The following is a 23,096-nucleotide window of genomic DNA, read 5'->3' as shown; positions in this document are numbered from 1 at the left end:
CAGCCAGCCTGCGATCTTTCCCCGTGCCCATACCGTTCTTAAGTTCGGCATTCGGCTGCTATTTTGGTAATGTCCTGGCCTATCTTTTGGGCACAGAGCTTTTGGAGGTCGAACAGGGACAGGGTCCTGGCTGCATGTTACCTTGTTAATGTTCCTAGTCCTTCTTGGGCATGTATAGCCTTAGGCTGCAGAATGCGGCCTGTTGTCTCGACTTTGAGTTGAGGAGCGAGTGATGACTGCCTCCCGGGTGAGTCCCTTTTCTTCTTATCTTTGGTTACGTAACTCCGGGGAGCCAAAGGGGCTCTCCACAGAAAACCAGTGAAAAATGTAATGCAACGCCATTTTCTGGGTGAGACCTGGAGGCTCCCCGGCATCCCTCCCTCCCTACCTCTGGTCGGCAGTTTTTTGCGTTTTTGATTCTCAGCCTCTGAACTCAGGAGAGTTGCCGGCGTGGAGGTCTGGGACCCCCCATCCCCCTCCCGGGGAGGGTGATTGCGCAGATGGATGGGCAATGGTTGTAGTGACGTCATGTTTGTTTCCTTGTGTTTTATTGGGGAGTTCTGTTTGCTAGATCGGCTTTCGGTTTGCAGTTTTTTGACCAGCAATAGTTTGTTTTGAAATTCCTACCTTATTGGGTTCTTGAACTGGTAGATGGCAGACAAACACTGCTTCTAATTACTCGGGGGTGTCTTTAGGCCATTGCTCCTCGTGCCTCTCTTGAGGGGGCCAGGTTCAGGCTCTGGTCCCTGGTAGGCTTAGAACTCCTTCGATTGACTGTTGTCACGGTCTAATATATACACATCAGCCCGATATAGCCCTGGGAAGCCTCGGTCTCACCCAGAAAATAGCGTTTCTTTTCATTCAACGCTGGGTTTTTTGTAAATTATTAATGCTTTTTCTTTGATACTTTTAAAATTATTATTTGATCATCGTATTTAAGAAAATATGCTCTCACTGAGAGGTACATTTGTTTACAAGTTATAATGTGGAAGATCCAACCATTTTAAATTCAAATAATGTTTAGATGTTCTTCTATTAATAAATTTAAGAAGTATAATACTACAAGAAAACAAAAATAATATACAGGTAATTGTAACAATGTGAGCATTAGCTAGACAGTGTGAGGATTAAGCGTTGTTGTTAGATCTAAAATTAACCTTACATTTCTAGCTTTATATGCTAGAAACTTAAATGTGCTATTTCCAAGTCTACCAAGAATTAGTAGCTATACTGTTCTAATATGTCTTTAAAATTTTAATTTAAATATTATGTATTATTTTTATTAAATTTTGTCATCCATTCCAAATTCTTTCTAATATTTTCAGCAATTTTTTAAGCCTGTTATTCATTGCCCATATGTATTATCCCCTTTGATCAGTTAAAATATTTTTTGTCTTGAGATAAGCTGCTCACCCCTTTCCCCTTCCCTTCCCCTTTGGTATCATAATTGTCAGCATCCATTATTTTCAGCTTGAACTTTTCTTGCATTTACTCAGGTCGTGGACACTACTGCCGAGCCATTGTGTTTTTACTCCATCTTAACCCTCCAGCTACTGGTTACATACTTGCATCTTCCCTTGCTCTTCCCTTGAGAGTCTGCAGTTATCTGGCCCTCGTCACCTTTCCTTTCCTGCACCACATAACTTTATTCTAATCATGAATGACCAACTGCATATTTTATTTTCAAAATTGTCATCAACTGCATTAGTTTGCTTTGACTAAGAATGTCTGTACAATGGTTTATCATGCTAAAATTAGATAAAATGCTGTGTTGGAAATGGGGAAAGCTGGCAATAGGCTTGGAATCTAGATAAAAAAAACAGAGGTTTCAGGGAGCAATGGCCTTGGAAACCCCCCCCCCCTGTGGTTGTGGGTTTTCCTTATCTGCTATTGACCGGGGTTAGGCTCCCAGAAAGGTAGGCATAACAAAACAAACCCCACATGGTAAGAAACTATGTTCTATGGTTGAGTCAATGGACTTCTGAAGATAAGAAACCCATTGATCGTGACCAGAGTGGTGACAGCTGGAGATAAATTCTTAATCTTGATGTATATGTGAACAGATTGTAGTGGTGAAGGATGAGACTGGAATGGGCCCCAAAAAGCCTGAAGATGAAAATTTTGAATTAAGATTCACCACAAGTGAGGTAGTACATGCATCACATTGTCTTAACTGTGGCAAGAGGACACCCACTAGGGAACATGATAAGAACATAGGAATAAAGATAACTACAGAAGACCTATTGGCCCATACGAGGCAGCTCCTATTTATAACCACCCAATCCCACTCATATACATGTCCAACCCACATTTGAAACAATCAAGGGACCCCCACCTCCACCACGTTACGTGGTAATTAGTTCCCAATTACCAATTACCCAGTTCTTAGGATGACTAAGTTAATTCCCCAAATTAAAAATCTTTCATATGAAGAAAGATTAACAAAGCTTAAGTTGCATTCACTGGAAAGGCGAAGAGTTAGGGGTGACATGATAGAGGTTTACAAGTGGGTGAATGGACATAACAAAGGGGATATTAATAGGGTATTAAAAGTATCAACACAAGACAGAACACGAAACAATGGGTATAAATTGGATAAGTTTAGATTTAGGAAAGACTTGGGTAAATACTGGTTCAGTAACAGGGTTGTTGATTTGTGGAACCAATTACCGCGTAACGTGCTGGAGGTGGGGTCCCTCGATTGTTTCAAGCGCGGGTTGGACAAGTATATGAGTGGGATTGGGGGGTTATAAATAGGAGCTGCCTCGTATGGGCCAATAGGCCTTCTGCAGTTGCCTTTGTTCTTATGTTCCACAAATCAACAACCCTGTCCCCAAACCAGTATTTACCCAGATACTGCAGGATCTATGTGAGTGCAGATGAACTCCCGGTTGCAATTCTTTTGATCGTGTCGTGACACAGTCGATTAAGGCGCATCTAGGATCCTCTCGGATGCAGTTTCAAACTCTCATCACGGCCCTTGTGGATTTGTTCAATATTTACCCAGGTCTTTCATAAATCTAAACTTATCCAATTTATACCCATTGTTTCATGTTCTTTCTTGTGTTGATACTTTTAATACCCAATTAATATCCCCTTTGTTGTGCCCTCTTTGTTGTAGAGCACCTTCACTCTGATACAGGCCATAGGGTAAACCACACAGTGAAGTTTAGGCCACCTAAGAGGCTCTCAATGTCCACAACAGGAAAGTGAAAACCTTATCAGCACACCAGCCAGCAATGGAGGTGTAATCACAACAGGGCAGACCATAGCAAAAAGGTCATCATCCTGGCTTTCCAGGCTATACCCAATCCATTCTGAACCTGAGAAGGCACCAACTGGGACTTCATAAAATTTACAGTGCTGTATATAGATTTTTCCACATATTATGGGTTGCCTTTAGTAAGATAACTACTGTTTAATAATTAAAGACTTAATGTGAAACTGTCACAAAATGCAGTAATACAAATTGTATAGGGAAATTACCCATGAAAGTGAGTTGGTCATTCCAAGCATGCTAGCACCATTAAACATAACTATTCCTTATGTCCCATCTACCCCTGCTCCTTTTAATCAAAACTGTGACTGACACTTTCTCCTCTCCAAATTAAGACCTCTTTGCAGGAGCTTCTAGTGGAGGCCAACAGCAAAAAGGTCCATCTGGAGGTGCTGAATGACCGCTGTGAAGTGCTTATGGATTATAGTGCACACACTCCCATCAGAGATATGACTGTCCAGCTCCAGTCAACATACACCAATGTCCTCACTAATTTACAGGTATGAAGTACAGCCATTACATTAGCTTCAAGTTCTATTGAAGGTTCTTTCTTTATTTTATATGTTGATACTCTATCACTAATCTTTTAATTTTTAATTTATTTTGAAAAAATATATCTGTAAATTACAATGTTTGTCTTTGCATTACATTTGTAGATTAGATGTCTTTAGTTGCTTTGGAAATACTGTTATGAAAAAATTAATGAACTTCCTTTTGTATCTCACTGGTTTCTTGGACAGTGTTTCTGAAGCATCACTAATTCATAATTTGTTTACATTTTAACACTTTCGCTGGGCCGACGGGCGACCTGCCGCACGCCACTAAGTTGGCCGAGTGTTGCCCGTGAGCACGCAACCTCACTCTAATGTTTACATTCTTTTCAACTTTCTCGCCTCAACTTTCGTGCTACGGCATTCAATTTGGTATCAAATTGTTCGCAAATAGAATGCTGTAAAGGGATGTTTGCATATAAAAATATAAAAGTCTCACTTTCCTACACTTTAGATCCGCCATACACCACAAGGAAGCCCAAGCGTTGCCAGTGAGCTCACCACAACACTGCAATGTTTACATTCTTTTCAACTTTCTCACCTCAATTTTTGTGCTACATCATTCAATTTCGTATGAAACTATCAAATTGTTCACAATAGAATGCTGTAAAGGGATATTTGCATATAAGAACATATACATACAAGAGTTGTTACATTCTTGTACAGCCACTAGTACGCGTAGCGTTTCGGGCAGGCCCCTGGAATATGATCCCTGCCATGAAGAATCATTTTTAAAACCAAGTACCCATTTTACTGTTGAGTTAAACAGAGGCTACAGTTAAGGATTTGCGCCCAGTAAATCCTCCCCGGCAAGGATAAGAACTCGTGACAAAACGCTCGCGGAACGCCAGGCGAGTGTCTTACCACTACGCCACGGAGACTGGTGTAGTGAGACTGGACTGATATGTCTCACTTATCTTTACTTTTGACGAACACTCAATAACTTTCCCTCATATGTGTTTCTTTCAATGCTTTTGTAATGGATTGGCACTGTTCTTGATCAGTATCCATCTGGAAGTCAATTTGCAGTGTTTATGAAGCTGGTAACAACAAATACCTGAGATAAAATAACCGGAATGGGGAAACTTATTGACTCGAGGGGAGGCCGTGGCTGTCACGAGTGAGGTCACGAGAACAATGGGCCTCCAGTGTGGGTGGGCACCCATACGGCGGGGTCTGGATCCCATGTGGGGTATATAGAGAATGGGAAGACATTGGCACGCATTTTAAAACAAGTCCTATAGTATTTGGACAATAAATGGAATTTAAAAAAAAAAATTAAATTAGTGACCCTGTTTGCATCATCACTCACTCCAAATTTTGGTTCTGTGACAGAATATGCATGATCGGGCAGCAAAAGTGTTAAATCCCATTCTGTCTCAAATTATTGTTAATTATTCTGCTAAATATTATGATTAATTTTCATGTCCCTCAACAATGGTATGCCAGTATATCAGTATTTTTTTCTGTGGGGGGGCCCCGTCGGCTTCTTGAAGCTATCCAACTAATCAGGGCCATACTACTTCAGTGTCATCAGTCACAGAGTCATATGTTAGCCTACCAGGGACCTACCTTGAGGTGTTTTCAGGGCTTAGCATCCCCACAGCCCGTTCCTGGACCCTCGACCATGAGCCAGAACCTGGCCATCCCCTCAGAGAGGTGAAGGGAATAATGGCCATGAACACTTTACATTTAAACTATGTCATCTTGCCAGTGACCAGGAAGGGACCCAGAAAGGTAGGCGATCAAAACAGGCCACTATCTGGTTGAAAATAGTGAGGTACATCCCCACAAGTGCAAAAGAACTCCCCCAGAATGCAAATAAAGAAGCAAAACTTCATCCAAGTATTCTCTCCCCCCCCCTTGTCACCTCCACCCCACCACCCCAGGCCGGCACCACCAGTTATTTGACTGATGCAGTCGTGACAAGTGGTTGCTGTCCCTTTGGCTCCCGTTTTCTTTGGTGTTTTGCTCTTGTGACTGTGTTATGAAACAGATGTGTGCGTGTTACTAGGAGTTTCGAGTACTGGAACAACATGCACCTAGGGGCCACCTTTCCAAGATGCTCCGTAGGTACTGTCTTTGCATCTCAGAATTATTTTCCCTGGGATGTTCGTAACTGCTAGTGGCTAGCAGTTACCCTGCTGCTCCTACCCTGCATCTGGCTCCCAAGTGTATTCACCTAGTTGTATTCACCTAGTTGTGCTTGCGGGGGTTGAGCTCTGCTCTTTCGGCCCACAAATTAACTGTCAATCAACTATTACTACTATTTTTTTTTTCTTCCACACCACACACACCCAGGAAGCAGCCCATGGCAGCTGACTAACTCACAGGTACCTATTTACTGCTAGGTAACAGGAACATTAGGGTGAAAGAAACTCTGCCCATTGTTTCTTTCCGGCGCCCGGAATCGAACCCAGGACCACAGGATCACACGTCCCGCATGCTATCTGAGGGTTTTGTAGTTGGGGCTGGGTTTAGCTCTGGGCGAAGCTCCGCTGGCTTCGGAGGCTGCCTCTTTCCAATGCGGGAATGAAGATGGTTGAGCCCCCTCTTTCCCACCAAGGCTTCCGAGTCAATCCAGCAGACTCCCTTCTTTGAAGCCTTTACCTTGGACTCTGCCTTTTCTTCTGAGGCAGCGGCATGAATGAGGGCTCTGCTGGGGCCCTTTGTTGATAGTTTTTGGGGCTCGGAGAAGAAGTCCGCATGACGCTCTTGGATTCTTTGTGACTCCACTTGGGACCTTGTACCCTCTGCTCAGGAGCTTCTTCTGCAGGAGTGGGGGTTTTCGTACCTTCCCTCCCTTTATGGGAGTGGCAAAGCCACTCCTCCAGTGGCAAAGGTGGTGAAGGAGGTGGGGGAGAGGCAAAGCCACTCCCCCATCTCCTCTCTGGGTTCGTTTCTGGAGTCCTTTGGAGTCCTCAGATTCTTCCATTTCGAGGTTTTCTTCCTCTCGCATTTCCTCTGTGGAGTTTCGGAAGGCTTTTCATGCTTACCTCCTGTGGGATCCGGCTTACGCCTTGGTGTTGGAGCTGACTTCTTTTCAGTTCGGCTCCTCTTCCCCATCTTGGGAGTGTTCCGTGGTTCCTGAATTTTCCTTGCTGTCAGACTATTCCTTCTTCTCTTTTTGGGCTTGAAGTGGCTATTGTTGTACCTGCACACTTGAGTAGTGGGAGGTTTCCACAGTGTTGCTTGTGTTCTTGGGGGATTCTTTGGAGTTTCTCAATGAGTGCCTCTTCGCCCCTGCACTTCCTCGTGTTGTTGGTCTAGTACAGCTGCATTCTCAGGTCCCCACTCTTTTGGCTACTTTGGTGGTGGATGACTTTGGCTTTTCGTTCCTTTGGCCTGTATCTTGCATTTCTTTAGTCTTCCAGAGTCTTCCAGAGCTGTCTTCAAATTGGCTTTCAAAGGACGTGGGAGCCAGCACAGGGTGGGAGTCCCTCAGCTGGGGGTCTTGGTCTCAGCTGCTTCTGCGTCACCTGCCTTGCTGAAGCTGTTTGTGCCAATCCTCCAGGAGATGGTTTTCTAATTTATTCACCTCTCATTTCACATGTTGACAGGCTGTGTTGGCTTCGGCTTGGGCACTGGCTCTTCAGTCTTTGCTGTTTTGTCATCTGTTGTACCTAGAAGACTGTGTTGCTCAGTTTCTGTTGGCAACTAATGCTCATTGCCGGCCCATTTCGGACTTGTTGGTTCTCCAGGGGGTTCGCTCCTATGGGATTCCCTTGGTCCCATTACTCGTGGGCTTTTTGGGTTGTTTTTATGGCCTTCGGTGGCTTTGGGTGGCCCTTTCTTCTTTCAGGGGGGGGCTTGGGTGGGGGGGGGAGACAGGCCTCCTTCCTGTCCATCCATAGGGTCATCTCAAAGGGGGTTCGGGGCTTGGCTGGTTTTTGACGTGGGGCGGGATGCTTCCGTTGTCTGTTTTTGGGTTGATCTAGCACCTCGCATTTTTACGCATTTGACTTGGGTCTTGGTGGTCTGTCTTCGTCTGCTAGGTCTTCGAGCTATGAGCTTCGAGCTATGAGCTTCGAGCTGCTAGGTTGACTTACCTCAACGACTGGTTGGTGTGGGCTCCCATCTGTTCTTCTTGTCTGCTACCCAGGGATCTGGCTCTTTCCCAGCTCCCCAAGTTCAGGTTCCTGGTGAGCCGGTGGAAATCCCAGTTGGTCCTGTCCCAGATTTGGACTTGGTTGTGCAGGATTTTTGGACTGCGTCTTTCTCTCCCTCCAGGAGCCTTGCTCCAGTTGTGGTTCTGCCTTCGGTTGTTTTTGTGAGGGAGGACCCGGGTTACTCGGCAGTTGCTCGTGCAGCTCTGTGGGAGCCTGAACTTTGCTCTTCTTATTTATCCACTGGGCAGGGTTTAGCTTTGGAAGCTGTTCTAGTATATTCAGGGAGGCCTCTTTCGCCGCTCTTGCAATTGCTGGGTTCATCTCTGGTGTCCCAGAGCCGGTTGCTGTATCACCAGACACCTCTTCAGGTTTTCGGGGTTCAGTGCCGTGGCGCCTTCCTCCTCCCTCACTCGATGTGTTCACTGGCACCTCGTCTGTCAGCTGGATCTTTGTGACCAATGCTTACCAGTCTGGCTGAGGGCATTGGCGGCTCTCAATGCATCAATTTCACAGAACAATGCGGGAATTTGCGGCTGTGTGGCTGGCGCTGTGGAGAATTCAACTTCTTTGGGACTCGGTGATTCGGCTCCTTTCGGACTGCTCCCCTGTGGTTTGTTGTCTCACGTGGGGAGAGATATTGCTCTGGTCCATGGCTCTTTGGAACTGGTCACTTTGGGTGGCTCTTCTGCTGCATTCTCAAGAGTTAGCTCTCCATGTCTTTCGCGTTCAGGGAGTGTCTAATGTGCGGGCGGCCGGCCTGTCACGCTTCGTTCCTCTTCCATGGAGTGGATGGTCATCGCCATTTCTTTTCTATGACTTTCCGGACATATGGGTGCCCGAAGGTGGCGTGGTCTTGGCGTCTCCCATTATACGTGCCGCCATTCCACAACTGCAAGATGCTCGCAGTGGATGCTTTTTGGCAGGACTGGTCAAGGTGGGGTTTTCTGTACCTATTTTCCCCCAGTCCAGCTGTTGCGTTGGGTTCTGGCTCGGCTGGAATCCTTTCGGGGGAGAGTTGTTCTCCTGGCTCTCATGGTGGCTAGCCCATCCTTGGTTTCAGGCGCTGCATGCTCAGTGTCTGAACCCGGGCATTTTTCCGTGGCTCCACATCTTTCAGCAGGATGGAGCAGAAGTAACATCCACCCCGAACACAAGCAGAAGCGGCTCCACCAGCGCCACACGAAACGAGGCGACAGTATTCGGCATAAGTTGACGGCCCTGAAACAACCAGAAAAGAAATTACAAGACAACCTGATCCGAAACAGAAGAAAACCTACAGAGGGACAAGAAATAATGGAAGGACCACCAGGAAACTTTATACCAGTACTGCCGCCGTGACGAAGCACACAAGTGGGACACCATCAACAAACCCACCTACTCACTATGCAAGAGGTGATAGACCCGCGTCAAAAAGACCAGATGCGAAGACTTGAGAAGATCGAACCAGTTATGTAACGGACTGACCAGATCTGCTCAAAGAGGCGGAGCCGCTGGAAGACCCCCGGGTTCGGACACCAAGCAAGCAATGCCTGAAACCAAGGTTGGGCCGGCCACTAAGGGGCCAACAAGACTGCTTTCCCTTGGTAAGTCTCCAAGTGAGCTAGGACCTGGAGCAACAGTGGGACCGAGGAAAAGAGATACAAGTAACCCCACCTTGACCAGTCCTGCCTGAAGGCATTGACCCCAATGGCCTCGCAGTTGGGAAAGGGCGCTACATATAACGGGAGATGCCGCGACCACGCTGACTGAAGAGGTCCACCTTCGGGAGCCTGTACATCCGACAGGGTCAACTGAACGAGTCGGCGTCGACTGTCTATTCCTTGGACAGAGAAATGAACTGAGACAGGCCATCCACCAGGACGTTGGCCACCCCTCGAACGTGAACAGCCAGGAGAGCCAAACCCCAAGAACTCAGCAGACAAGTTACTCGAAGCGACCAGCCCCAAAGAGCCAAAGACCGCTTCGAACCCCCGTGATTTAGGCAATAAACCACCAGGGAGCAGACCGAATGGAGCCGGATCGTCAATCCGTGAGCAACACGAACCCTTCGAAGGGACAGCCACACCGCTGAGAACTCCTGCACCATGCTGTGAGCCCGACGGAAGGACAGGCACCACCGACACTGGCCAGCCTAGTGAGCACTGGTCACAAAGCCCCAGCCAAGAGATGATGCATCTGTGAACACATTGAGCGAAGGCTCGGGTAGGCACCAAGACACTTGATATCTGTGTCTTGGCAGACATAGAATGCTTCCAACCACACGGGGGTTTCTATAGGCCATTGCTCCTCGTGCCTCTCTGAGGGAGATAAGATTCTGGCTTGTGGTCCCCAGTAGGCCTAAGAACTACATTCGCTTGACTGATGCCAAGGGCCTAATACTGAACATTCATATCAGCCCGAATAGTTCCGGGGAGCTGAAGGGGCTCCCCCCAGAAAAACTGTTTTTTGTTTTATAATAAATAATATGGTTTATTATTGTAATAATATGTAGTAATAATTATTATTTATTATTGTAATATGTAAAACATATTACAATGAGTTTTACTTCTAGAGCTTAAAGTTACTTTACACAATAACTATTAAAATGGAAGTAATATTTTCACAGAGCATGTACTACCTTGGATTAGAATTACCGGTACTCTGAATACTGGTCTCACTAAGACCGAGACTTAAGTCATTATTTTACTTTACAATCTTACACTTACAAATTCCAGACATTCTAACACAAGGTGTGACTTTACAATCTTCTCACAACTCTAATAACTGGAAATTCCAAATATTCTAACAGACAAGATTCTTACTACTGTAGTTAACAAACAAATATCATGGACAATGACTGATGGAACACAGAACATGTGGGAGCCGGTCGGCCGAGCGGACAGCACGCTGGACTTGTGATCCTGTGGTCCTGGGTTCGATCCCAGGCGCCGGCGAGAAACATTGGGCAGAGTTTCTTTCACCCTATGCCCCTATTACCTAGCAGTAAAATAGGTACCTGGGTGTTAGTCAGCTGTCACGGGCTGTTTCCTGGGGGTGGAGGCCTGATCGAGGACCGGGCGGGGGACACTAAAAGCCCCGAAATCATCTCAAGATAACCTCAAGATAACATGTGCTCAGCAATACCCACTCTGGGATGGACAGATCAAACAACACTTAATACCAGCCAACCACTGGGACAGGGACACAATTTATATGATTATATAGATATCCTACACCTAACTATAGAAACTAAACTAAAGGACTAAAAAAATACTGAAGTCTGATGGATTAAATGAATCCTTATTTAGCTGCAGTGAGTTAATAACTAATTGATGATATGTATATTCATTATAAAAACATCGTTAATATTAAGTCTGCTACATAGGTTTTTAATAATTTACAGAGTCTAGTTGTCATTGCCCAGAAAACCTTGACTGACCACACAGAGTTTGTTACGGCCAAGACAGAATTCGAAGAGTGGCTGGGACGCTCTCAGGGCACGGTAAATGATTGTGAGGATGATACTGGCTCAGAGGAAGTGGTAAGTCAGCAGCAAAATACCATAGTGTACTGTATATAAATCTAGGTGGTAATCTTTGTTGATTACCACTCATGTTCAGATGATGAAATATGCATAATTCATAAGCTTAAACCTGTTTTCTGATGATATAGACATCGTCGACTCATAAATTTTCACTGAACATATAGTTTATCCATACTGATGCTGCTTAAGTCACATGATTGGGTGGAACATAATGGACCATATGGTGGGCAGATAAAACTCCCTATTGTTCTACAGTGTCTCATTTAAGCCTTGACTTATCCTACCTTCTCACATGTTTTGGAAATTTATTTGAGAATTAATTGATATTTGGAGATCAGTGTTTATATATCATTTCAGTCTCATCACAGTGTGAATTAACAATAAATCTTTATGCAATTTTTTCCGTATTATAGTTCTGTATAAAGAAATTATTTGCAACTACTGTATTTACAAGTACAAAAATATTGTACAATAATAAATGGCTTTACAAAGAAAAAATAATTAGAACGTTGATAAGGTGCCAGTTTCCTGTCCTCCATTGAGACCCCTGGAGATGGTAGCCCTCAGATAAATTTAAGTAAATAAGCATAAATATTTAAGCAATTAATATTTTCCATTTAGTTTTATACATTTATACATTTGCAAATATTTATATGTAGAAACAAATTATGGACAATAATTATAATAATTTTTACAAATTAGAAAAAGAGTATAAACACTTTGGTTTTCCACTGACCACCTTAACTTCACTGTGGAAGGTGGCATGTGAACAGTCTGTTGAGCACAGGCATGTTAAAATACAACTTTACGAGTCATCTGTGTACAGTATTTTGTTTGATCATTAATAATAACAAGAGAGGTGCATATAAGTATAAATACACAGAAACTACTAATGTAATTTATAGCAGTGTAGTTTGAATATTATTGTACAGTCTTTTATACAATCAGCAGAACTCTATTCATATTGATCATTTTAAATGTGTTTTCAACTATTCTCTCGCACTCATCATTCACAGGTACGAGACAAACTAGACACTGTGAAACTAGTGTCAACACGACTGTCTGAAGGGCAGCATATGTTGGGAGTCTTGGCCGAGGCTTACTCTCGTGCCCTCAACCTTTCACAAGTGGATCAACAGGACCAAATTCGTCAGGATTTCACAAAACTCCGTAATGAATGGGATCATTTAACCATTTCACTTAATTCTACCCTCTCTAAGCTCAAGGTTAGTTTAGTTAACCCCCATTACACTATATAATTTTATGTTGACCAGACCACACACTATAAGGTGAAGGGACAACGACGTTTTGGTCCGTCCTGGACCATTCTCAAGTTGATCGACTTGAGAATGGTCCAGGATGGACCGAAACGTCGTCGTCCCTTCACCTTCTAGTGTGTGGTCTGGTCAACATACTTTAGCCACGTTATTGTGACTCATTGCCTGCATATAATTTTATGTTAATTAAAAAAATGTAATTGTTAAAACTAGTATCTGATCATAGTCTGAGTAAAACAAGAAACACTGAAAGTTCTTAATCATTTTTATTATCAGAGTGCAGTGAATCGGTGGGAAGAATTTAGTGAGGCACAAACAAGACTGGATGCTTGGTTATTGGAGCTAGAGGAGTTGCTGGTGGAAACACCTGATTCTCGGGGAGAAGTTGCTGAGATGCGGACTTTCCTTGAACGCTACAAGCACATTGCCCTTCAGATTCAAGAAAAACAGGAAGAAGTTCAGACTCTTTTAGATGATGCAGAAGAATTTGCAGAAAGGGCCTCTGATGAAGAAATATTGAACCGTGTAGAAGAAACTGAATCGAAGTGGGAGAAGCTTAATGATCAGTGTCTTGAGATCATAACAAAACTTGAAGAAGAAATTGCAGACTTTAGTGAATACCAGGTAGCACTGCAGGACACTGAAAAGTGGCTCCTTCAGATTAGTTTCCAATTAATGGCCGAAAATTCCTTATATATCTGTAATCGGGAGCAAACTGAAGAACAGATTGAGAGTCATAATGAAGAGCTTGAAGAGATCATTGAATACCAACAGACTCTTGAAGAAGTTAAGAATAAAGGCCGCAAGCAAATTGATCGATATATTGGTTCTGTGCCATCAATTCAAGACAAGATTGAACGTCAGTTACACAACATTCAGGAGAGTTATAATTCTCTGTTAAGCACTGCTAACCACATCCAGAAACGGTTGAATGAGTCTCTGGCCAAGTTTGAAGAATATGAAGCTACTCTAGAGTCTATTGAGAAAAATTTAGAGGACTGGGAACCAACTATTTTAGAGGAAAATGATACAACTATCCAAACTATGGAAGAGGCAAAGTATCATCTTGAGTGCACTAGGGTAAGTTGAAATGCAACTTTTAAGTATAGTGTGTAATGACTGTAAATATCTAATTCCATGCAGTTGTTTAATTCTCCTCCAGGTAGTTCTAATATTGGGATCTTTTTTCTTTTTTTTTCCAAAGTCATGGCACAGTAAACTACTAGGAGAGAAATCTCGGTTGGCTTTTGCTGTGCAGGCATGTGAAGCTGCCACGGCATCCATCTCCCGCCCAGGGTCCCCGCAGGATGTCATTTCTCAATCCATCCCAGAGAATGAAATGGCTGTGAGAGCCAAGCTGGAGGATCTCATTGAACAGGTCAGGAAAAAAACAAAATATTCATTACTAGACCTTAATGGTTCCATAATTACAATTGTTTTTCTGACAAATCTTTAAGGATTTGTCCTTAATATTCTTAATGTCCTTAATATCCTTAAGGATATTAGGGTTCTGTGGTGTAATAGTCAGTTGATAAATTCTTGTCAATGAAAATGAAACAGGTTCTTAATGAGAACCAACACCCCATTTTTTTTAAATTATAACATAATGCAAATGTTGAGTATCAATCATGTGAGAATCAGTACTAGGGCATTTAATTAAGGGCACAAGTATGGACTGAGGTTATAAAACATTGCAAAATATTGATTATTGATAAAGCAATTTATAAACTTAAATTTTGTCACTTTAGCATCTGTGTAAGTCTTTTTGGTGTTACTGTAGATCTAATGCAGTCTAATGCTCATTGTTGAAGACCTTTACTGCCATTTACAATTTAATAAATTGTAATGCTTTTAGTTAAAGTTGGGCCTAATATTAAGAGATAGATATATATATATATATATTAAACATATAAACATATAAACATCTTAACCTTAAGATGTGTTGTGTCTTCTGTTCTTAGGTGCAGGCACGAGTGTCTACCATCAGCAACTCAGTAAGTGAACTGGAAGAGCTTGCTCGCCAAAATGATGCTATTAAGAAGTGGATTGAGGAATACCATATCATTGTGCAAGACTTTAAGAGTCGTCCTGCTAAACTGCGATCTGAGGCCTCAGCCATGGAAATCTCCCAAATGAATGACCTTCGATCCAAGATCATGGAGAAACAAAGCATTTTAGATGAATTGGAAATCAAGCAAATGAATCTGGCTCCTGACATGGCTGATTCAGACATTCGTGAACAGATGAACCGGTTGGAAGAGGAAGTTACAAATCTCATAGATTCTCGCACTGTTGTTATTCAGCAAATTGAAGAGTACAGAAGTAAGCTTCAGCATGTGTATGGATGGTTTGACACAATTATCAAACAGTTGGAAAAATGTGATAAAAGTGATAGTATAGATTCTTTTAAAAAATCTGCTGAAGTACAACAGTTGTGGAACCAGTTTGAAGATGTTCGCACTCAACTGGAGGAGCTTAAGATGAAAGCTGGCGATGTAATGCTTGAACTGTCTAGTTTAGATGTGCAGCAAGTTGAGGAACAGCTAAGATCTGTTGATAAAAAGTATTCCGACCTTCAGAAACGTGTCGGTAAGAAAATGCAAGTAATAGAAATGACTCGGAAAGGTTACGAAGATTCCAAAAATGACATCCTCAATCTACAGAAGTGGGTGAGGGAAAAAAGGGAGTTTTCAAGGAATCTACCATTTCTTGGTTACACCAGTAAAAGCACAGAAGTCAAGCTACTGGAGATCAATGTAAGTATAATCTTCATAATTTGAATTATTGTACTCTAATCTTTGCATTCCATTTATTTTTATATACAGTAGTTTTTAATTTGCTTTATTTATATATTCACCTAGTTGTATTCACCCAGTTGTGCTTGCGGGGGTTCAGCTCTGGTCTTTCGGCCCGCCTCTCAACTGTTAATCTATCAACTGTTACTAACTACTATTTTCTTTTCCTTTCACACACACACACACACACCCAGGAAGCAGCCTGTAACAGCTGTCTAACTCCCAGGTACCTATTTACTGCTAGGTAACAGGGGCATCAGGGTGAAACAAATTCTGCCTATTTGTGTCTGCCAGCGCCGGGAATCGAACCCGGGCCACAGGATTACGAATCCTGTGCGCTGTCCACTCAGCTACCAGATCCTCCCCTAAGGTTGTACTGTACATGTGAAGCAAAATGTTGTGCATAGTTTACTATACAGGTCACATGCCTATCTCTTCCTCTCACTATCTTTCTTTCTTTGTTAAATATGTAATTGATCACATAGAGCAATATAGGTACAGTATAGTACATAAGATACCATGCCATGCCAGGTAATGCATATTATTTATATGCACAACCTGCTTCTAAATGAGACTAGGACATTAGAAATTACTTTTACAGTGTCAGGGTGGTGAAGAAATGTAATGTACTAATAAATGAAGTTGTGAAGGCAGACTCCATGCATAGTTTAAAATGTAGATATGATAGCATTAAATGTTAACTGAAAGTTGAGAAGCGAGACTTAAGAGCCAAAGTTCAACCCCTGCAAGTACAATTAGGGTAGAAGAGTACAGTTAGGCAAGTGTAGTACTCGCCTCCATCACGTATCCACGTGATGGATACTACCAAACCATATATATATACGATGGATACTACCAGACCATATATATACGATGGATACTACCAGATTATATATATATACGATGGATACTACCAGCTACCAGACCACATAGGGGTCTGGTAGCTGACTGGACGGCACGCAGGACTCATAATTCTATGGCCCGATTCCCGGACCAGGCAGAAACAAATGGGCAAAGTTTCTTTCACCCTGGTGCTCCTGTTACCTAGCAGTAAATAGGTACCTGGGAGTTAGACAGCTGTTATGGAGCTGCTTCTTGGTGGTGTGTATGTGTGTGGGGAAAAGAAAAGAAAAGAAAAAATTAGTTAGTAGTTAGTAACAGTTGATTGACAGTCGAGAGGCGGGCCGAAAGAGCAAAGCTTTACCCCCGCAAGCACAACTAGGTGAGTACACATGCACATATACACCAACCACACGTATGTGTGGGCAGTGTACTATGGTGGGTGTTGTGTGGTTGTGGTTGGTGTAGGGCTTGTATCATAAATTACACAGAATATGTAATTGTCAAATCAAATCAAAATCAAATGTTTATTTAGGTAAGGTACATACATACAAGAGATTTTACAAAGAGTGATGGATTTATAGTTAGGGCTAGTACATACAATGCCTAAAGCCACTATTACGCAAAGCGTTTCGGGCATGAAAAACTTAAATGACTAAAGCTTATTTTAAGCTTTAGCTTAAATTGTAGCAATATTTCAGATTGTTTGTACAGTATTGAGGCCTTGCATCGGGCCTGGAGATACCTTCCACAATCACTTGTGAAAAGAACAAATATCCAGTTATATTTTAGGATTTTATTAATCATCAATATCACACACCTCATTTTTGTTTCGTATATTAAATTATTTGATCCTGTTTTATCTTGTCAGTAAATATGTATGTATTCACTTTCAGGATCTTTCAAAGGAGGTTTCTGCAAAGAGAATGCTCCTGGCACAACTGGAAAAGGCTATTGAAAACCTCAAAGGTGATGTTGAAGAATCTGAACTGGCACAGCTTGAAAACATAGTCAGCAAGACATCAGAAGAGCAAAGTGTTTTATATTCCACTGTAATGGAAATCAAGAATGATATGATTGTCTCCTATGAAGAACGACGCAGCTTTGAACAATCACTAGACCAAGTGCGTGCATGGATTAGTGGTAAGACAGATGAAGTGGTTTGTCCAGACCTTCTGCCCCTCAAATCAGAGATTGCAGAGCGTGTAGTTGAGAAGTACAGAAGACTCGACAATGAACTGAAGCAGTATGCAGAAACTAGTGTGTCAGGGGTGAAGAGACAGGGAAGTGCATTATTCAGGGACTGTACAGAAGAGGAGAAGGATGAATTACATGATATCTTAACAGAAGTAGATGATAAAATGAACAATCTTCGTCAAACTATGTCTGGAACTCTGAACCGTCTTTCTAACCTTTTAGAAGCAAGGCGTGACTTTGAGAAAGAAGTAGATATTGCTCAGAAATGGCTTCACCAAGCAGAGGTTGCTCTGCAGACAGATACCAGAAGTCTCAATACAGCTGAAGTTCTTGCAGAGCATCTTAAAAAATTGGAAAAAATGGAAGATGAACGTGAGTCAGCAAACAAGCGTGTAACCAGCATTGCCAATCTTTGTGAGGATCTCTTACCTTACCTCACTGAGGGTGACAAATTCAGCTTGGGAGAGATTGTACGTGACCTGCAGGATAAAACATCGAGGGTGAACTCTTCTATTAGTGACAAGACTGAACAGGTTCGTAATACCATTACACTTCAGCGCCGCAACACAGAACGCATAGTACAAAGTGCACTGACCTTCTCCTCAATTCAGAAGGAAATCAAAGCTCTGAATAGGCCAGTTGGTCGTAATATAGAAGATGCCCAACATCTTCTGGTCTCATACCAGGAAGCCCTCAGAAAAGTTAATGAATTTAGGAAGGGCCTAGATGATATGCGTACTGGATCTGATGTTAGTGTAGGTGAGATGCGGGACATGATCAAGCAACAACAGGAGCTAATCCAAGTGCTTGAAAAACAGATTACAAGGATACGACAGTTAATACTTGTGAGGCAGCAGTATACTTCTCTTATTAATGAGATCGTAGGATTTACAAACCGATATACTACTGTTGTGAGGGACATTGAACAGACAGAGATGACTGTAACAGATAAGCTCCGTAAGTACGGTGACGTAATAACCAGAATTCAGGAATGTGAAGCTCAGTTAACATCAGCACAGGACAAGGGGTCAATTATAAGTGAGGAAGGAACTGTTGAAGATCACAATGCCATTATGGAACAGTTGCAACTAGTTAAGACCAACCTAGGTGCTCTTCGTCGTGAAGTGGAGAAAAGACACTCAGAGCACGAGGTATCAGCCGAGAGCCATAAACGCATTCATGTTGAGCTTAATATGACAATGGAATGGTTGCTAGAGCAAGAATCTGAATTAAAAAGTCGGCCTCTGCTTACTTTAGAAGTAGAGAGTGCCAATGAAGAGCTTGAAACTCATGAAGAGCTTACCAATGACATTGAAGAGCAACTGAAGAAACTCCGTAGTATTAAGGAGAGAGCTAAATCAGAAACGGGTCTTCCCTATATTTTGCAGGAAAGATTATCAGAAGCAAATATGATTTTGGCTACATTCCCACTTGAGCTGGAATCCCGGCTTAAGTACCTTAAAGATGAAAAGATGCTTCGCTTAGACTATGAAGACTTCGTTACCAAAATCAATGATTGGATTACCGAGGCACATAAACGCATTATTGATGCTGATTGTGTTGACTATGAGAATGTACGATCAGAACTTGAAGATCATTTAGCTTATTTTTCAAGTGAAGGCTTGATTGGTGAGTCTCTTGAGCAATTAGGCAACATTGCTGAGAGAATTGTTCCATCTTTGACTAGTGAAGATCAAGATGAACTAACAGAAGAACTCTCAAAGCTCACGAAGGATCTTGATAACGTTACTAAATCTGCAAGAGATCACAAGGCTCAGCTCGAAAAAAATGTTCAGCTTGCACTGGAATATGACAAGATTATGGAGAAGGCACGAGGCCTCATAAAGGATGCCAATGTTAACACTTTAACTGATGATAGTGCCATCAATGTTGCAGCATTACGTGTTAACTTACAGAGAATTGATGAAGAGCGTGTACGTCTGTATGATCAGAGTTACATCATAAATGATTTTACAGATAATGCCAATGAACTTCTTCAGCAGGCCTCCAGATCAAGCCATGTATGTATTGGCAACCAGCTGTTAGAAATAACTAGGGAATGGAAGTCCGCTTTGGAGAACATGGAAAGTCGTCGTAGTGCTTTGGCATCGCTCATTAGCCAATGGCAAGACTACGATATGGCCGTTCGGAGTTTGGACGTCGGCCTAAACAACCTAGAGCAGCGTCTCCATGAAGAACTTGACTGTGCTACCAGAGATGATCCTGACATTGAGACTGTCAAAGAGACCTTACAGGTAAAGTATCTTGTAACCTTTCCTCTATTTGTTAAGAGTTTAGGTCTATTTCACTTGAATAAAGTTGGCTAGTAAAGCTTGCTGTCAAGTTACATTTACGATATATGATTTCTTATTTTCCATAGTTAGGTTCTGGTAGCCTGTTAGGCTTATCGAGGCTTGCCTTCAATTTATTAAGCTTGAATTTATTATTCTCAAGCATTATGCTCACCATAATCTATGAATTAGCATATACAGGGAGTTCCCAGTTTATGAACATTCGTCTTACGAAAATTCGTCCATATGAATTTTCTCCTTGGTCCCCATGCACCTCCTTCATGCATGAAATCATTGTACTAACTTGGTGGAGCGTCCCTTTAAAATTCGTGGCAGCATGAATATCCATGTAGCAGCCTCATGGTGGAGTACAAAATTGTCTGCATGGCCCACTGGGAGGCAGGGCAAGTGAGTGTATTTACTATTTATGCCTGTGGGTAGCTGTGTGTGTGTGTGTGTGTGTGGGTGGCTGGGTGTGTGTGTGTGGGTGGCTGGGTGTGTGTGTGTGGGTGGCTGGGTGTGTGTGTGTGTGGGTGGCTGGGTGTGTGTGTGTGTGGGTGGCTGGGTGTGTGTGTGTGTGGGTAGCTGTGTGTGTGTGTGTGTGTGTGGGTGGCTGGGTGTGTGTTAGGAGGAGGGTGGGGAGGCATTTACTCATGAGGCCAATTACAAAATGGCAGATAACCAATACAGAGACAATCAAGGAAGTGTGTTTTGTAGTCAAAACCAGAAATGACCAACAAGAAGCAGAAGTTAGGCAAACAGTTAGGAAAGAATTGGTTGCCAACAGTAAATTAGTACAAAACACTGCAGACAGAATTAAGTCCATAATAATTTAAATGTGTTTAGAAAAGGAAATATCATCTAGGGTGGACAGAGCAACAGAAGAGATGAAAATCATAGAGAAAAAAACAGCGTTGAATGTAATGAAACGCCATTTTCTGGGTGAGACCGGTAGGCTCCCCAGAGCTATCCAGGCTGATATGCTAATGTCAGACTTTGGCATCAGTCATGTGTATGGCGTTCTACGGGCCTACCGGGGACCCCGAGCCAGAACCTGGCCCCCCTCAGAGAGGTATGGGAAGCAATGGACTATAGAAACCCCCGTGTGGTTGGAAGCATTCTATGTCTGCCATCGACCGGGTCAGGCACCCAGAAAGGTAAGCGTTCCAAAACTAACCCCTATTCTGGTGAAAATTGCTACCAAAAGCCAAACAAGTGGATAGATCTCTCCAAAAAGAAATGAGCAAACGAGCATTACGTTGCCCCGCCACTGTCTGCGCAGCCCCCCCCCTCCCTGGGAGGGGGAAGGGGGAGCCCCAGACCCCGCCCGGCTATCCATCCTTCAGTTCTGAGGCTGGATGACAAAACAACCGAAAAACCCGCGGACCAGGGGACGGGAGGGATGCCGGGGAGCCTCCGGGTCTTATCCAGAAAATGGCGTTTCATTATATTCAACGCTGGTTTTCTGGAGGAGCCCCTTCAGCTCCCCAGAGCTAACTATCTACAGAGAAAAAGTAAAGGGACTGACCCGGGAGGCAGTCGCTGCTCACCCCTCAATGCGAAGTCGAGACAACTGAGGACCCTGGATCCAGGATCCAGGGTCCAGGTCCCTGTTCGACCGCAAAAATCCCCGCTCCCGAATGTCAGCCCAGGACACATTGCCAAAATCTGCAGCAAGAACAGCGAACTTTGAAACGTCATGGACATGGGAATTGACCACAGGCTGGCTAGCTGTAACGACCCTGCGGACAACCTGGGAGACCCACATCCACGAACAGGGAAGAAAGGAACCGGAGCAACCCAAAGCGCGTCCCTGGACCTAGAGGCCGAGGCACACTATTAACGGTGGAGGGCCGCAACTGGACACATAAATGATGTACCCCCAGCCCAACCAACCAAGCATCCACAACCGAAGGATCCCTCTGGAAAGCAGCAGTCTCAGCCACCGCCAGAAAAGGAGGAGATGGCTGCAGATGAACAACCTATCACCGAAGGAGCAGAAAACCCCTACGCCAGAGGAGAGCATGAAGCCCAGCGACTCGACCCCGAGAGGCCAGTGCCAACAGAAAAAAGCCTCCGAGAAACAATCCCAAACCGTAAGGGCCACAACAAACCGTGGAGAAGAAAAGAGAAAAGAGCACTCTGTCCGAAGACCAGGATGGCACAGGTGCCACACGAGCAGGCCGGAGGTGAACAACGCACAAGACAGCTTATGAAACGGCACAGATGTAACACTGATGTCGACAGCAAGCTGAAGCGGCTCCGCCAGCGCCGCAGGATACGAGGCGATAATATGCGGCAAGATGACGGCCCTGAACCTCTACAAGAGAAGGACAAGACCATGCCAACAAACGCAGCTACTGAAGAAGGGACAGAAGGAAAAGGAAGGACTACCAAAAAACCCCACACTGCCACCGAGAAGCATGCAGGTGGGACACAATGAACGAAACCACCTGACCACCACCAGAAGTCGAGAGGCTCGAGGCAGAACTAAATGAGCCCCGTCATGGGCCAATCGAGCCTAGGAAGAGGCAGAGCCGCGGGAAGATCTCGGGTGCGACCACGGAGCCAGCAGATCCGGAAACCCAAACCGGCAAAGGAGGAGATGGAACGTGTGGTGTACAGGAAAACATCCCAACCCCAGCGAGCCCGCTAGGAGAGCGGCTCCGACGGCTCGGACGCAAGACTCCAGAGAAAGGAAACCACGAGACCAGAAAATGCCAACAGGCAGGGAAGCCAGGAAACCAGAAACCCAAACCTGACAAGAGGAAAGCTAAAAGGGATCAACAAAACCCCACAACAATGTGTCGCAAACGGAATGAAAGGCGCAAAGGTATGCCACCAGACCAGTACCTGAACCAAGGAGTACGAGCAACGAGGACAAGATCACCACAATCAAGATTCGCAAAAGAATTGACAGGGTAGAGATACACCGACTATGGGACCCCAGGGGCACACGCACGAGGAGACATCGGTAGAAGAAGAGCCCAATGAGTCAGAGAAATATTGGAAAGAAGAGAGCAGTGGCACAGTAGGAGACAAACGGAATGCATTTGGAAGCAATGTGGGTGGAGGATGACATCACACACAGCTTCAAGCAGAGACAGGATAGAGCCCAGCAGGCACAGGAACCCGCACATCAGCAAATGACAGGTGAGAAGCAGGATCAAAAAGCCAGAGCTCAACTCCCACAAGCACAACTAGGGAAGTACAATAAGGCAAGCACAGAGAAACCA

At 43.8% G+C, this 23,096-nt stretch overlaps 1 protein-coding gene across 6 annotated transcripts in view; it reads left to right on the top strand.

The window, feature by feature from the left end:
- The window catches only part of LOC123775278 (uncharacterized), a 477,428-nt gene that overhangs the window by 196,273 nt on the left and 258,059 nt on the right, over positions 1–23,096 (top strand). For 5 of the 6 annotated variants that reach the window (XM_069311593.1, XM_069311596.1, XM_069311595.1 and 2 more), the window contains 7 exons: positions 3,613–3,777; positions 11,320–11,457; positions 12,477–12,686; positions 13,014–13,817; positions 13,942–14,115; positions 14,699–15,493; positions 17,269–19,824. In XM_069311593.1, coding sequence (XP_069167694.1) covers positions 3,613–3,777; positions 11,320–11,457; positions 12,477–12,686; positions 13,014–13,817; positions 13,942–14,115; positions 14,699–15,493; positions 17,269–19,824 — 4,842 coding nt within the window. The remainder of the gene's footprint in view (positions 1–3,612; positions 3,778–11,319; positions 11,458–12,476; positions 12,687–13,013; positions 13,818–13,941; positions 14,116–14,698; positions 15,494–17,268; positions 19,825–23,096) is intronic. The other variant, XM_069311592.1, reaches the window with a different exon arrangement.

Source organism: Procambarus clarkii, chromosome 70 (assembly GCF_040958095.1).
Source record: "Procambarus clarkii isolate CNS0578487 chromosome 70, FALCON_Pclarkii_2.0, whole genome shotgun sequence".
In the NCBI taxonomy this organism is placed as follows: Eukaryota; Metazoa; Arthropoda; class Malacostraca; order Decapoda; family Cambaridae; genus Procambarus; species Procambarus clarkii.
Note: the sequence above shows the minus strand (reverse complement) of the source record. Positions and strands in the feature narration are given on the sequence as shown.